General features: G+C 44.4%; 1 protein-coding gene across 2 annotated transcripts in view; it reads right to left on the reverse strand.

Moving 5' to 3' along the window:
* The window catches only part of itga8 (integrin, alpha 8), a 38039-nt gene extending 21152 nt beyond the window's left edge, over positions 1–16887 (reverse strand). The window contains exons 1-14 of one of the 2 annotated variants that reach the window (XM_056444556.1): positions 16527–16887; positions 16089–16219; positions 13595–13695; positions 13392–13515; positions 11480–11541; positions 10971–11016; positions 8584–8709; positions 8392–8436; positions 6931–6974; positions 5128–5184; positions 4899–4951; positions 4612–4817; positions 4272–4343; positions 2050–2247 (exon numbers count right to left, since the gene is read on the reverse strand). In XM_056444556.1, the coding sequence (XP_056300531.1) occupies positions 2050–2247; positions 4272–4343; positions 4612–4817; positions 4899–4951; positions 5128–5184; positions 6931–6974; positions 8392–8436; positions 8584–8709; positions 10971–11016; positions 11480–11541; positions 13392–13515; positions 13595–13695; positions 16089–16219; positions 16527–16720 (1459 nt within the window). In that variant the 5' untranslated portion in view covers positions 16721–16887. The remainder of the gene's footprint in view (positions 1–2049; positions 2248–4271; positions 4344–4611; positions 4818–4898; positions 4952–5127; positions 5185–6930; positions 6975–8391; positions 8437–8583; positions 8710–10970; positions 11017–11479; positions 11542–13391; positions 13516–13594; positions 13696–16088; positions 16220–16526) is intronic. The other variant, XM_056444557.1, reaches the window with a different exon arrangement.
* Positions 16888–17159: the final 272 nt, after the last annotated feature.

A 17159-nucleotide genomic window follows, 5' to 3' on the forward strand; every position in this document is an offset into this window, starting at 1 on the left:
GGCCTCCATGATGAAATGTCAAAGGTCAATGGCACTCAGTGGAAAACTAGGCAGATTTAAGAAAGAAAATGATTTCTTAATTTATGGGTGCATGTTAAGGCTATTCGGTAATTTTCCAAATATACTACATATTTTCTCTATATTTGGCTTGAAAAGCATATTTTTCACACTGCAGATAGGGGAATTGGCTTTTCTTAGGATTTACTAATATAATGGGATTTATTTTAAAGTAAATTTGGTGTATATGATTATAATACTATGGGAACAAAAAAGAAAAAAACTCCAAAACAAGACAGAAATACAAATACATTTCACACCTACTTACTAATGACCCCTAGCAACGACACACATCCGAATCACCGACCCCAACATGTCTCTGTGTCTGTGGCTCTCTTTGAAAGTCACTCTGATTGACAGTTTTTCAGCTTTCACCTCTTGGCTGAACCTCAAATGCTCTGAGGCAATCTGACCCTCTTCCGATACAGAGCTGACCCTAACCTTAACTCCAACCTTTAGCCTGAGCCATATTGCTTATTGCCTCCACTGCATCAGGGAAACATCAACTCAGTGCTGCTTCTGTGTCAACAACAGTTGCCTGAAGTTCAATGAAGGTTGATTGTGTGGCCGACATTTTTATTCTCGTTCTGAATCTTTGTAATTTCTGTCTCTTCCTCTTTTTTTTCTTACTGTAAGCTATCAAATAAAAATATAAATATATGATTTCATCTTTTGGAAATCAAATCCACTAAAAAAGTGGAGCTTCATCAGCGTCTTCCTCTTCTCTGTTCCTGCAGTAGACTAATGACATTTAACTTTTCTGGGAGCACATGGCGGATTGAGCGGGCCTCCCAGACGCCTGTGCAGTCCTCTCATAATACGGATCAAACATCTCTGGCTCCTTTGAACAGTGTGACTTTACTACCCTGCTAACGACACTCTGTATGTGTGTGAGTGTGTGTGTGTGCACGCACGTGTGTGTTTCACTTCCGTCAGCCAGCTCTCTAATGACAGACGACACAAGCGCTGCATGTTCTTTTGTGTGTGTGTGTTTAGATGATGTGTGTGTGTGTGTTGGCTGAAATCTATGCCACCCATGAGTTTCTACTCCACTTCCTCCTCCACAAGCCGAAGTTTCAACCTGTAGCCCCAGTGTGTGTATTTACAGTACAATGTTTTTAATTCGGGGTCTTTGATTTGCAGTGGGTCTGCACAGGGTCGAGCTCTGACCTGGAGCCTGGCACACGCTCAACACACTCTCTCGCTGCCAGAAACCGATCGCAAGCCACACATGTGAACTTGTGTGTTCTCCTGTGTGTCCCTTGATGTCCCGTTTGTGGAATGAAGAATACGTTATTATAGCAGAATGAAAAGGAAAGGGAGTGGGGGCAAAGAAAATAATAGGTGAAACTAAACAAATTCTACTTTTCAGCCTAATTTGTGTAAGCACAACGCAAAAGTAATGCAGAGTGCAGAGTGGCTCTAAATTAGGGAGAAAATGAGGTATTAAAACAGTGGTTTTACAGACCTGCTTTGTTTCAAATAGATTGTTTTCTGTGCTAAAAACTCTTGTACATAAACAGCTTTGCACTTGTATGAAAAAAGACTTTCCGGTCTCTTATGATTGTTATGAGGTTTCTAATGTTTTGTATAGTCAGCAGATGAAGGTGCACATACGATGTGGAGTTTTCGCCATGTGATTTGTTTGAATGCTGCAGGGTTTAGGGTTTAGGGTTTAAGGATGTGGGCCAAAGCGCGACTGTCTGGCGGACTGAACATGCGGAGAATGGATGATGCAGCAGTTCATTGGCACTCATCCCTGTACCCCCTTCTTCTGACTGATGACTTTACCAGAGTAGAGGAGGAAAGCAATACAGGAAAACATGGGGATGGGGGGCATGACATGTGGAGGTCAAGAATGAAGAGGAGGGAGGCTGTAATGAGAGGAGCTGGAAGGAAAGTGGAAAAGTGAAGGAATGCAAGCCTGAGAAAGAAGTGTGTTCTTGGGGAGTTGAGAAGAGAAGGATTGATCTGTTGAGTGAGAGTATTTACCAGGATACTGATTGTTGTCCAGGTCTTGGCCCCCTCTTAGAGTAAATCCATATCCAGGCAAGCTGCCACTGGGGGTCCCGGCTGCTCTCAGCTCTTGGCTCAGCCTCAGGCCTTGCGTGGATACGGCTCTGTTACCATTAAATATCAATACTCTGCCACCACGCTCCTCGCCTCCGAAAGGACAGCCCACCGCCACGTCTAAGAGAGGAGACACACACGCATGGTTTAGACATTAGCGGGATAAAGGCTCCTCTGAGACAGAATCAGTGGAACACATACTTGTGGAAGAAAAGAGGGAAGGAAAAGAGCTGGACCCTCCTTTACCTGCACTGATCATTTACCGCTTTTCTTCAATTTCCTTTCATTTCACTCATCTGTTAATCTCGTCTGGCCTCTAAACCTCACTAATTGATTATCCCATTCTATCTTGCATCACTTGCAATTGTTTCTAAAAAAGTATTTTAAAAGCGTTGACTACTATGGCCAACAGTATTCATTATTTAAATTGAAAACATTTACTCACAAATATTACTGGTGACCTTGAGAAGAGATTTTCCGGGTTGCTAACAGAGAGCCTGTTCTCACTTCCTCTTGTGGCCATAAACGAACCAAATGTTTCGGGTTGAAATTTGCTGTGTGGATTCTGTTGCGGGGCATAGTTGTTGTGTGGTTGTTGTGTGAATGGCCTTATTGTGAACAGTATTAACCGTTACCTTGGTGATGTGTGCGCACGGTAAATGAAAAAGAGGTAAAGCAATCAATATACAGCACCTGCCGTGATAAGATACGTCTTAGATTTGACCACGCACACAGATTTAGTTTACTTTCATCTCTTAATGTCCACTCATTGCACTGTCCTGTATAGACGTAGGCTATCCGTCGGTGCTATGACTGTCCAAACACCTCTAGACATCCTGTTTGTCTCCGGACCCCCTCTTTCTCAGCCTAAACAACTCGTTCCACATGAAGCAGATTGTGGGGCAGAGAGGATAAATGCAACCATGTGTGTATGCAAGTGTAAATATGAGCCTGTGCGTGCGTACGTCCGTGTGTCGATGCGTTAGTATGTGTTCCGAATAGCTGTGTAAAAAAACATTTGACTTAAAAAGTCTTCAAGTTATGTGAAAGTCCCACTCAATGCAGACATCCACAGCAAAATGGCAGAACACCCACTGTGATCACTGCGACCGGAGACTGTCGCCCACAGGCAGAAACATGCTGACGCTGTGAGCGATGGTGACAGTCACTCAGTTTGGGTGGATATGTCTTCTTTTTTTTAAACAAAAAATCCACATATTGCAAATTGCATAAGCTAAATTGTAAGGTTTCATTCTACAGCTGGGATGAAGTGAGAGATGAGAGGACCTGGGTATGGTTCTGCTTATATGAAGAATTCATCCAATGGAGTGATGAGGTCTCTGCGATGGGAGGAGGAAGGACACCGAGTCTCAGTGTCATCACAGACAGAGATCTGTCAGCCATTATGCACGGATGGAACACGAGGGCACAGGTACACTTCAACACGCTTCACATGCTGCTGAAAACCCTGATTACAATGTTTCCATGGTGACGCCGTAATTCCGAATCATGAAACCATGCACGGACATGGACTTGTACTCATTAGAGTAACTCTCAACAAGCATTCTCTCTGCATATCACTGCAGCTGGCGGAGGCTCCATCTCCTTCTCAGAGACAGCCTGGTGGGATTTACACTCTGTTTTAGGCCAGAGAAAAGTTTCAGTATTGATCCAACGGTTATTGATCTGTTGAAGCGTTTACAAGGGTGGGACACACAATAACGGCCCGTGAATAAATAAAACATAAATCAGTGGGACAGATGAGGGCCAGATGTGCATCAGTTCATTCATTTTTAAAGCAGCATTAAACATGCCTTAGCTTCATGGAGCATTTGGGCTGCAGCCTCCGTGATTCGTGTGTGTGTGTGTGTGTGTGTTGTGTGTGTGTGTGTCTGTGTCTTTGTCCAATCAATGTGACAATAAAACAAACACATTGAAGAGGAATGAACTCAGGGCTGCCGGACAGAAACTGCCAGATGATTTAATCTCAGGGCACATCTGGCGAGTTAAAAATAACTCCAACACACACTCACTCACACACTTACACTTACATGCACACACACACACACAGACAGACACACACAGACAGACACACACACAGCCTTATCCCTGATCATCACAGCAGGAAACAAGTTCATGCAGACCTTTCATCGCCGCACTTCCTGATTGGCTGAAGAGCTTAAAGCTTCTCGAGCAGCAGCATCTGATAGGATTTCCTCAGTCAGAGACATAACAGTCCAAGAGGCACAGGAGACAGCCGCCGCACACGGGCAGACAAGTACAACAGGAAGAGGTTCACACACTGGCACATACAACAAGTGACATTATTTTGTTTAATCTTCTCATCTCCTCCTCTTTTTCCTCTTTGCTGTCTCTCTCATTTTACATATTATGTTTCTCAGATTCATTTCATCTGGTTAAATTTCATTTTTTAACTTTCCCTTTCTTCCCTGTCTCTTTCTGCATTTCATTCTTTCAGCATACCATTGTATCCATCCTGGTTGATGTCTCCCAGGGGTGCTATAGCCGTGCCGAAGCGCCCAAAGGTGTGTGTTCCAGTTAGTGCGACAGGTTTGGAGAAGGTGAGCGGGGCCATCTGCAGGTACAGGTACACTCTCCCCACCTCTCTGGGTTTGCTCTCCATCTCTCTCTCCATGTAGAGGGGTGCTCCAACCAGCACATCGTCGGTCCTGGAGACATAAGCTGCAGTTTCAATGCGACAAAAGACAAGAGAGCATGTGTCCAGAGTGACGTGGACATGTACTACTTACCCATCTCCATTCAGATCAGTGACCGCCACCGAGTAGCCGAAATAGGAGGCCATCTGAGGGACGGACGAGAAAGGAACATATTTTCAACCATTAACCCAATAAATGATTTAATTTAATTTGTATACCCATTTAAATATCCATATGAGCTAGTGGCCATAGTGCAGTGGTACTGTATAGATGCTGCCCTGAAAAATGACAGACTGTGACCATGCTGTGGTAATGCTCCTACCTGCTCCCCCGTGAAGTTGTGGATGAAGGTCAGATTAGTGGATTTGATCATTGCCACCTGAAACAAGCAGATAGAATGTCAGATACAATCCAGTGTGACTAGTCAAGCACCAGACGTTGTCCTCATAGCACTCCGAGAGCAAACATAGCCAAGCAGTCTGACAAACAGGCACATGAACAATGCTTGAAAAAAAGTAATGGAAAAAAAGCATAAACAAGCTTTTATTCTACTCAAACCCCTTTTTCTTTCCCTGCCCTCCCCCACCATCATCATCTTTGTCCCTTAACCATTTCCCCCCCCATCAACTTTCTCTCCTTCCCCCCATTCTAACCCCGGTCGTGGGGAGAGACGGAGGGGGGAGGCTGAGAATTCCTCCATAAGACCTAAAATAACAACCACATGGAGACAGCCGGGGGCTACACGTCCACACACATGCATGCAGGAGGATGCCCGTTGACCCGTTCGCAGATGTCTCAAAGACATACTAAAAAGGGATATGAACACAGACAGATGAGGATGTGTTAACACCAATATTGAATCACTAGCTTCAATGTTAACCTTCATGCACTCTGAGTTGTCACAGAAGAAACCTGATCTGGGCCTCTAACATGGCCTACTTGCATCCCTAATGACACTCCCCCTGCTGCGATCTGCAAGCCCCCTCCTCCAAGACACTCACAGTGCACTGTCTGTACAGGAAGGAGGATCCTCGCACCAGCTACAATGTCCAGCCCCACTGTTGCAATGCGTGTGCAGTGTAGCTAGTCCTGTGGTTGCACTGCAGGTTAGGGTTAGGGGTCGTGTGTGGAGAAGGGTTAGTGGGGTTAGGTGGGGTCACCGCCCTCTACATGCAGCGGAAGCTGTGTGTCATTAGGGAGGATTGACAGTGTCAGCCCTAGGGACATGTTCCCAGAAGAGAACACTCGACCATCTACAGTTTACATAGACATACATTTTCTTCTCGGATCTATGTAGATACGTAGGTATACAGTAAAAGCTCAAATCTAGAAGACTGTATTGTGTGCGTGTGTCTGCAAAAGAAACACAACTGTTCTTCATATCTCTCTCAACTGCCACACATACATTTGCAAAGTAAAGAATAACTCAAGGCAAGTTCTACTTGGCATCGAGTCTAGTGTCTGGAAACATACTGGAGGGGTCGACAACACATGTCAAAAATATTTTTCCTATTTTGGCGTTTTGATGATGTTGGTGGAGATTACCATTGAACGCATCTAAATCTCCCGAAGGCGTTGAATGAGAACGACATCTGGTAACCGGGAAGGCCTCAGCATACGAGTCACGTCATTTCCAGACTCATCAAACCATTCCTTGACTATCAGATGTTGGTCCGATACTGACTCAAATAGCTGGATCAGGTATCGGTGACAAAGGCAGTTATTTTAATATAGAACAATTCAGTATATTTATATATATATATATATATATATACTCTGTATTATTATCGGGACTGAAGAAGTAGCATGGGTGCATAAGTGTGTGAAATCGGTGGGTCATTTACAGCTGAGCAATGTTATTCACTCTATTTGTGAATAAATGTTTTACAGTTAAATATTAGTGAGCTTTTAAAATACGTTTTAGTGTTAAATAATTCTTGATGATTTTAATGACTCACCTGAGACCTTACATCCAGTTACCTATTGCTAAATTTAGGAGCATATTGAATATGGCCGGGTATAAATGTAATAAATACATTTAAATAGCTGCTGTGTGACTATTCTCTCCCAGGTGCTGAATCACTAAACACATGCTTTACATTTTTTAATTTGAGTTCATACTCACATATCCAAAGTTCTGTGCTCCTCTCGGGACTCCGGCTATGAGCTCTGGGAAACATAGAAACAAAGAAAGACTTACACTAGTGTGTGTGTGTGTGTGTGTGTGTGTGTGTGTGTGTGTGTGTGAGAAGTACTTAAAGAGAAAGTAAGGGCTCATCAGAGGTTTGTCTCAAAAGCCTAAACCCTCAAATCCCCGACCCAGCCCACCGTGTCAGGAGGGCCGAGTGTTGCTGAGAACACACTGAGTGATTGAGTGCTCTGTGCTTGTGTATTGATTGATGAGTGTGGTGCAGTGGACTACTAGCGATGATCTCAGAGACCCACACAGAGAGAAGACAGGGTCTCCTCTTCCTGCCTTCCAGCTCGACCCAGAAGGTTCAACCACGAGCCGATAAACCAGGACTTCCCAGCTCCATCCTCACTCAGAATTCCCAGTAACAACCAGTCATCCAGCCCCAGACGGTGACGGGAGCAAGAACACAACAAGCTTCGGACCACAACATAACACATCAACAGGCATGTGTAACCTCTTATGGCTCACTTTAAGACTCCCTGACATGTGTTGTGCCGCAGGGGGTTCAGGGCCTTTGTTGGATTCGGCATGGGGGGGGGGGTATGTAAATGCAAAGTTGCCCCGCAAAGATCCCACTAAACGGTGATTAGCAAAGAGGCTCTGATAGACAGGAAGCTATGAGTGGGAAGCTGCAGTTGCCTTGGGGGAGAAGGTCTCATGCATGTCTCAGAGCTACAGAATAGTCAGTGTGTGGTGACAGTGTTTGAAGAGAAAGCAATCAAAAATGATCTAGGCTGACCATGTTTTATCTCTTCATATTTTCTTTAATAAAAGAGCTGAGCTTTGTTTTTGAATTACTTCTGTTTCCTTTGTAGCGCTGCCACACTGCTGGCAAGTCCCCAGAGTGTGAGTATAAGTGCATCAAAGGAAAATAAAACAATTTGTACATTTATAGTAATCAAATATGTTGGCCTTTCACTTGAAAGGTTCAACAAAGATGAACTCACGAGCACTTCTCACCATCTGCACGACTTTAATAAAACGAGGCTGCGTGATGCCTGCCTGTCATTCCACCTCATATTTCAAGTCCAGAAAAGATTGCAGACTCACTCTAAACCTGAAGAGGTCTGCACAGTCTGCCACTAATCATTCTAATCAGCCACAAAGAGGGAGAGGAAATACCTTTATCAGCAGTTCCCAAGTCCTGTCCCCTCAGGGTCGCGACCCAGACATACAGAGACGGTTCTCATTACTGCCTTTGAGTTCAGACCAAGTCACTGTCACCCGGCTGTCCTCTCCCTATCGCTCACCGTGGTCCTGGCATCCAGCCGGAGAGAACGTGGCGCGTGTGGAGCGTTGCTGCGGTGTTGCAGGGTGGCTGCTCGTGTTGTTAGGAAGGTATTTCTCTATTGCGGCATGTGGTTAGTTGTAATGAATTGTTGGTGTTCTCACCTTGTTCAGAGTCTCCTGTAAACTCCCCCACTGCCACAGAGTAACCTAGAAATTGGTTGCACATGATAACATGCGGGCAGAATTAGCTCTGTGTGCAATGCTCGGTTTGAACGCTGTGTGAAATGTGAAAAAGCAGTGCATCATAATGATTTCGATCACTTTGTGCGTGTTTGTTTCGTGACTGAATGTTACCCAGGTAGCTGTCGTCGTGTGTGTCTTCAGCAGCTCGCGTGTGTTTCTCTCCTGGAACCCGTCTCAGGACTGCCTTCAAAGAGTAGCCGTTCAGTATCTCAGCTATTCCCGCTGTCATTACCTGACCTGCACACACACGAACACAAAGACACACCAAGCACACACACGGATAAATAGAAAACAAACACTCAGGGTGAGTCACATCTGTTCATGGCCAGTGGTTTCCACTCAGACCCCATGAAAGGTGCCGCGGTGCCCTCTGCTACAGAACCCTGCTGGAGCTGACCCATCTGCTCTCCACGAAAGAGGCAGAGAGCTACCGACACATGGAAGAGAAAGCACGTCGTCGGCAGAGGAAAAGCTGGAAAAATACTCTCACGTTATTTAACCCTTGTGTTGCCTTAGGGTCATTTTGACCCGAATCAATATTACACCCTCCCCCCGCCTTAGGATTAATTTGACCCCATTCAATGTTTAATGTCGGTGTTCTTTCGGTAGTCAACAAACAAACATAAAGTGCCTCACACTTAAACTTGGAAAACAATATTAATTCTAATAATTTTCTGGAGGTTTTAATTGCTGGCGTCAAATTGAACCCAAAGGGTAAAATATGTTAGTAAATATAAAGGTAACAGGAGGGTGAAACATTGAATCGGGTCAAAATGACCCAAAGGCGGGGGGAGGGTGTAATATTGATTCGGGTCAAAATGACCCTAATAAGGCAACACAAGGGTTAAATAAATGATTTAGAAGGTCATGAACACGCCTGTCCTCTCTGCAGCGATGGATTTTGAATCATAGGTGAGCACGCTCAAACAACACCTTCCCTCTGCTCTTGAGCCAGAGGTCAAACAAACAAATGATTTTTTATCTACGGCCGCACTGAACCTTCCATAAATCCTCTTTAATATGTGTGTGTATGCACTGAATGGGAGGAAATGTGCCCTCTTAACCCTCCCTCCACTCCTCTTCCACCCCCTCTCCCTCCTCTTCTCTCTCACACTGCGCTAAGAGTTTATCTCCCAGAATAACATATCACTATATCAACTCATTATTAAACCTCTCTCTGATTGATGAGACAAACTGTAACAAACTGTTAATACAGACGCATGAGTCACTGCAGCTAAGTTTAAGGGCCCTTTACACCAAGAGATGTCAAGATTGTATATATAACGGTTTTTTTTATTCACGATGACTCAAGTTGAAGGCTGAAGATAATCACTGTATATTAGAAGCTATAAAATCCAGGCTGAGTGCTTTTATAAACATTCAGAGGAAGTGTTTCAACTGGAGGCAGCCAGCCTTGCCACACTGAGGGCACATCGAGGGAGCAGTCCATTAGGCCGTCTGTGATGTCTGTCTACAGTGGTTTTGTATGCTGGAGCATTTATTATTCAACCATATGTAACAACAGCATCAATGCCAAACAATATCCCCAAACTATATAAACATGTTAGCACTTTCCCCTATTTGTCTTTCTCTCATTTTAATGACCTCTTGCTACATTTTTCTTTTCTAAAAAAATTGAAGTGCTGTTAAGTGACACATGAGGGTTAAGAGAAATGTATTTGTGCAACTGATTACGAACCGTCTCCTTCCTCCTTACAACAGCTGCATGAACACGATTCACTCAACTAAACTAAACTCGGATAACACACACACACACACACACACTCACACACCTGGAGTAGGGGGAGTAGCGCTACACTTCAACAGCTGAACTCTGACACAATCTGTGTCTCCACCTATTAAGACACTTCATCCCTCCGCTTTGACTAGCCCTGCATATCCAGAAAACTAGCTGACCTCAGCACTGCTTTAATCGAGCAGAAGATCCATCTCTCTTATCCTATCTTTGTGTCGAATTTACTCCCTCACTTCTCATCTTTCTCCCCACTACGCTTCAACATGTTTCTATCATCTCCTTAACAATCCTCGATGGCTCCCTGCTCTCTTTCTCTAGCAGTCTTTAAATTCTCTCCACCTTTCCTCAATCCTTCTCAACCCTGTTGCCTGCCCTTGAGCTTCTTCTTCTTATTGAAACTTTTCCAAGCCCCTCTGCGCTTTATCACGGGGAAGAGGGGCAGTTCCTCCTCCACACTCGATTAGCCCAAACACCCATTTCCTCTTACACTGTTACATACAGAGAGCAGCATGAAGTCGAGGAGCAAGCAAGGGAGGGAAAGTAAATGAAAGAAAAAGAGAAATTTCTTTCCATGTAAGACTCTTGGAATGAAATAGAACATTTGGCAAGTGCGTCCTTGAGCATGCGTGTGAATGTGCTCCACGGACCGACTGTTAAACTCCTCTTCATGCTCTTCCCACACTTGAACACCTTCCCATCTATGAAATCATTGCAAAAGAGAGACGAATGCTGCTGCAGTTACCTTGCCAGTAGAAGCTTCCAGGTCCTCCTACTACCAGCATTCCTTCCTGGAATAAATTAAATTAGTTAGGGTTAGTCATGTGACAGATGTGTGTGTGTGTGTGTGTGTTTGAGATTACAGGGGTATATAACATGTGTAGCTGTGTGTGCGTGTGTGTGTGTGTGTGCACGAGCATATGAATGCTGCTGTCATTCCTTTGGAGAATGACAACTTCCTGTACAGGAGGGTAGAGTTGGACCAAGAGACAGAGGTCACAGTTCACATTGACTCTACAGTGAAAGAATGTGCATGTGTGCGTGTTTGGTCTATTGTGTTCAGAAGCGATGGGTCACGTCAGGAGGGACGGCTCCTCGAGGGACTAACGGGCTCTCATCTTCCTGGTGTCCGTAAATCTCAGAAGGGGGTCTTGTGTTTGAAGAAAACCCCTCTGCTTGCACTTTGTCAGGAAACAAGATGTGTCCAGAGGGTTGTCATGGTGATAATGTATAATGTGTTGCGACCATCTTTACCTTGGTGAAATCCACACTGAAACCAGCCTGGCAGAACCCTTGTCCCTCTGGGTCTGGATCATCTGTAAATCACACACACACACAAACACACACACACACACACAAACACAAACATATCTTTTGTAAAATGTTACATTTGATGTAACAAAGCCCTCAACTTGCTTAGCAGAGAGCATTCCTTCAATCAGAGGAACACTGAACCACTGAGATGTGTTTGTTTAAAATACTGCATTAAACTGTGCATTTAAGAAACATAACTTATATGCACATAATAAAGTGTTCTCCATTTCAGAGGCACCCCGAGGTGAAGACTAATCATGCGTTACGACACATGCGCGTATAAACAAAGGGTGAGTTACTTCATCGTCTGAGTGGTGGTAGATTCATGTTAAGAAGCAAAACAGCTGTTGGAAGGCAGCGAAATTATACTTAAACATGTAATAAAGAAATACTTCCTCTTCAGCGTTATTCCCCCCTTGAGAACAATTGAGTTTACGATGTGATTATTGTCGTCTAAATGAGTTAGAACTGACATAAACAACAAAATAAAGATCTTTAACGACCTTCAACCAATAGAAGGAGGATAACTGTTGGACTGTGTATGTATGGGAGCACGCAAGTGAGATTTTATGCAGAGCAGATAACGGACAGGATGATAAGGGCTGTGTTTGATCTTCTGTTTACGATGTGCCACCTGATAGCCTCCATCTCTCCTTATCATACTCTGCTGGTGCCTCATATCACGACACAGAGGGAGAGGGGTCACAGGGAAAAACAACTGGAGATGAAGAAAGACTCGGAAAATCCCATCAATCTCATCTACAGAACCATTAAGAGAAAGAAGAAGACCAGCGACGGGAAGCCACGCCACAATGCTCGCTGCTTTTGAGTCATTTCATACGGACAGATTGTCTCACCTTTTGGTTTTATTGGGCCAGGTTTTGAGCCCAATAAAAGCCTGCTGCCACGGAAATACAACAGAAGTTGATGGAAGTAGATTTGTGAGAACCATTTTAAAACGTCTTAACACGCTATCGACAGTTCGTCATTGGGACTATTTCTTTAGTAGATGGTCATTCCAATGACAATTGTTCACAGTGAAGTCTGTGGATTATCCTGAGAAACAGGCACACGATTACAGGAAATGTATGCAGTTAAATTACTTAATGACAAAAACAAAATGGCATTCACCTCAATTGTACCATCGTGGGATGGAAGATGGCATTTTCAGAGGTAGATATCATAACCTGGATAAATAAAGCGTAAACTATCGGCATTGCTACAAACTACCAGAGGGAAGTGGGAAATATTGTTCTGAACTTTATTTGGGAGAACCGTCCCTTTAACCCTCCTGTCGCCTTCGGGTCAATTTGACCCGATTCAATGTTTAATGTCGGTGTTCTTTCGGGAGTCAACAAACAAACATAAAGTACCTCACACTTAAACTTGGAAAACAATATTAATTCTAATAATTTTCTGGAGATTTTAATAGCTGGGGTCATATTGACCTCAAGGGTAAAATATGTTAGTAAATATAAAGGTAACAGGAGGGTTAAACATTGAATCGGGTCATATTGACCCGAAGGCGACTGGAGGGTGAAACATTGAATCGGGTCAAACTGACCCGAAGGCAACACAAGGGTTAAACTTGATGCCCGGATATTGTGATCGATGGCCTGACATGATGATCAGTGTACCGTATTTAAATTCGTTATGCCATATTATGACACATGTGGCTGACTCAAGATCCAATGTATTAGGACGTGGTCAGTTAAAGCCACGTTCCTAACATGCTGAGTGCTCTGGTTAATGTGTGTGCATGCTGACAGTTGAGAGAGACAGAGAAAAACAAAGGAAGGGAGAATGGAGGGCAGTCAAAGGGAGATGGAGACACGGCTGCCCCGTGACTCACTGGTCCTGCAGGGCGAGTACTCTGCATAGGCGCTGAAGTTCTGTACGGCAACATAGCAGGTCCCCACGGGGTCCTTCTCCCCATGGAGTTTCACTGTCCGCCAGTGGTAGAGGGGCGCACACGCCTGCACAACAAATACAATTCTGATTTCCGTTTAAAGAGATGACTGCCTTTGGATATGAGTTCATGTCACGTCCGCTCACCACCACTTTGCCTTTGTGCGTCCTGACAGACGCTCCAAACCACTGGTGCGACTTAAACTCCAGAGGCTCTCTGCTGCCGTTTACCTTTATCATTCTGTTATCTGGAGAGAGAAGTGGATAAAACATAAAAAAGAGAATAAAAGAGACGTAATAAAGAGATAATGACACCAGTAAAAGCTGATATTGACTGTGGATCCAGGCCTGCAGCTCTGCCTTTGAGAGGGGAAAGCGTTTGACCTTGATAAGTGAGAACAAACAGCCAGTCTTAAACTAGCCTGTAACCAACATCAAAACACCATTTGCCCCCCAGAAACAGACATTTGTCAGGATGCTGGGGGAGATGTTCAGTCAAAGCTTTTCCTATAAAGTAAACACTTCAGACTCTAACTGGGCCGACACACACACACCGATTCACAATAAAGTGTTAGATTTGGTGTGAGTGCCTGTGTGTCTTTGCTCCGTTGTAAAGATTTTCCAGCGTTGTTAAAGACCAGCTGGGTATCTTCAGAGCTGTGCAGACCCCTCCACATTAAACACCTTCCTTTATCACATGCATAAACACGACACATAGGCACACGCATACACAGGCAGACAATACATGCATCGCAGCAGGTGTACAGTGGAGAGTTATAGAGTTTATTTTATTTGAAATCTAAGTCTAAATGTATGTCTTATCACCATCATCAATAACTGGATATATGGCAGATCCTACTTTCGTCAAAAGTGTGTGTTTACACGCTTTTATATAAATGATTGCGTATCTAAGACAAGAGCGACATTGCTACATCAAGTTTCTCTGAAGAATGAAAAGAGAAATGTAAAAATGTCTCAAAATAATTATATGAAAGATGCCTGTATCCTTTCTTGGTAGATTAAAAAGCAATTGATCTGAAAGAAGATCTCAGGGACCAGATGTCTCTAATCATGGACATGCAATCAACCCCCCCCCACACACACACACACACACTTGACACATCTGCATAACGTCATGGAAGCCATACGAGCTCACACAGGTACACACATACTCAGTCACATGTGAGGCTGATGTATGGATCTACCGGTACAGTGCATACAGATGTGCACCACTCATGCTGACGTTTTTTAACAGAGTACATAAGCATATATGTCTCCTGGTCTGGTTTATACCTGTAATAAAGGGTCTGCTGTAACTCTAAAAATATCTACCATAGCCACTGCCATCAATCAGCCACCCATTCTCGTGTATAGATACACGCACATGCACATGACTACGCACACACATCTGTTTCTCGATGTTTATTCTTATACCCCCCAGACCTGAAATTTTCCTCATAACATTTCACACTAAAACTAACCCCTTTGAGGGAAATAACACATAATTAACTTTTGGGAAAGACAAGAAAATGATCCTCACTTTGGAAGTTGACCCTCATCTTCATGGAGCCTTTCTTTAGTTCAGGCAGCACGATGATGTGATGCACAATCAGCTGATCGGCTATCAGCAGTTATGCTTCAGCAACTCATTTAAACATCAGCTGACGCGGAAACAATAACAAGCAGCTGACCGGCCGAACATCCAATCATATTAATAAATGTGCACACAGTAGTGTCTATAACACGACTTTCATCTGTTGACATCCTTACGCCAGTATCACTTCCTGCTGCATCTACATCTACAGTTAAAACGTTCTCTGTGAGACTTTAGCTGCTGATGGTGGAACGCTGCTACAATCTAATGTTCATCTACATTTACAACTTTCTCAGGATCCGGTCCAATAAATGATTCCTCCCGACAGAATACTCGTTGCAGCTCGAACCACTTCCACAAAAGTTATATGTGGAACAAAAGATCAGCTCCATCTTTTGTGGTCCTCAAAAAGAGGATACAAGTCCTCACAAGAAAACCCAGAAAATCAGAGCAAGAGAGAGACAAGGGATGGAGAGAGGAGACAAGGAGACATTTTCAAAATCTAATAAAAAGCAGACCTCACCCAATCCCCCTTTCCCCTGAAAGGGAACTAAATTCCCATGTGCGTACGGTTTAGCCCCCTCCCCTGTCTCTCGTTTTCCCACTTGTTCTCCCTGCCACTACTCAGATAGAAAAGCGTACATCAGAGACGTTAGACACACAGACACAAGCTGAATGAACAGTTACCTATGATGATAACATATTCAAAAAACATCATCAACCTGATTCAGGATTGTACCAGTAAACAAGCCAGCCACCTCTTTAGTTAGATGAAGCTGATGAGGCCCATACGTCTTATGTCTCTTTTTTATGAAACAGCACATGCACCAAGTCCACAGACACACACACAGGTTACACAACTGGTTCCCAATGGATGGAGTAACATCTAGGGCCACCTATGATTTAAAAAGGACACACAATAATGCAAACCCTTCACCCCAGGAGTCTATGGAACATGTTTAAACCCAGTGGGGCTCTCAGGAGGTCTTTCATGAATTTATTTTTTGTGAAATGATGCATTTTTAAAAAAGTTTTCAAGTTACTCACTTGAACTATCAAAAGGTATCTGCCTGCAGCTGTCCGGCAGCCCGGGCCAGGGGCAGTAGTAGACAGCCCCAGCCTCCACAATGCCGGGCTGAGAGGTGTTCGCCTTGGGAGCCCCAACCAACACACTGATCCTGAAAAGAAAAAAACAAGGTACACGTTAAGTGTACAATGCATTTCACACCCTTGTGCAGTCACTGCACTCTCTCTCTCTGATTCATATATTATGTTCTGTTCATAACTCTGGTTTGCTCTGTGCAGTGGGAATCTAAGTCACTGCTCCTTCTGTCTCATTACTATGTTATATGTTTCCTCATCACATCATTTGGATTACATTTAATTCTATTGAGTCTACTGAAAAGCATATCTTGGCAGGTTAAGCTAGATGTACAGGTAGTTTAACCCCGATGGGACAACTTCAGTCCTGCTGTGGCTACTCACGTGTTGCTGTCGGGGGAAGCTTGGTAGAAGTCCACCGAATAGCCGAAATAACTTCCATCAGGACCTTTGTAAACCGTCGGGTGCTCTGCATACAGATTAAAACTCAAAACTCCACTTAGCGCCGGCCACAGAACCGACAGCAGCCCGAGAATAAACATCCCCACGGAGGAAGCACTGTTCCGTACGCGCTCCATCCAAAGAACAGCCAGATGCGCACTATCCCCCCAAAATGAGAGGGAACTGGGGGAAAGAGGGAGAGAGCGGGAGAGAGAGAGAGAGCAGGAGGGAGAGAGCGGGAGAGAGAGAGAAAGGGAGAGAGAGGTTCCTCCGTGCAGGTGAGGTAGGTTTGTCCCGGGTTAAGTCCAACTGGCTGTCACTGGATCACTGCGCTCCCCCCAAAACTGCCTCCTGACCCCCTGAAACCACCAGGTCTGCCCAGTCTGCGCTCCAGGACGACTCAGCCCCGCCCCCGCCCCCGCAACACAACTTTACCCCCTCCACGCGCGCGCACGCACACACACGCACTAAAAGTCACGGACCACATCTGATCTGAGCGCGCAATGGGACAAGCAGGCGCGTCACCACTCCTTTTATGGCGCAGGCATATTGTCTGTGGCGAATTGAGAGCTTCAA

The sequence above is a fragment of the Pseudoliparis swirei genome, chromosome 22 (assembly GCF_029220125.1).
Source record: "Pseudoliparis swirei isolate HS2019 ecotype Mariana Trench chromosome 22, NWPU_hadal_v1, whole genome shotgun sequence".
Taxonomy (NCBI): domain Eukaryota; kingdom Metazoa; phylum Chordata; class Actinopteri; order Perciformes; family Liparidae; genus Pseudoliparis; species Pseudoliparis swirei.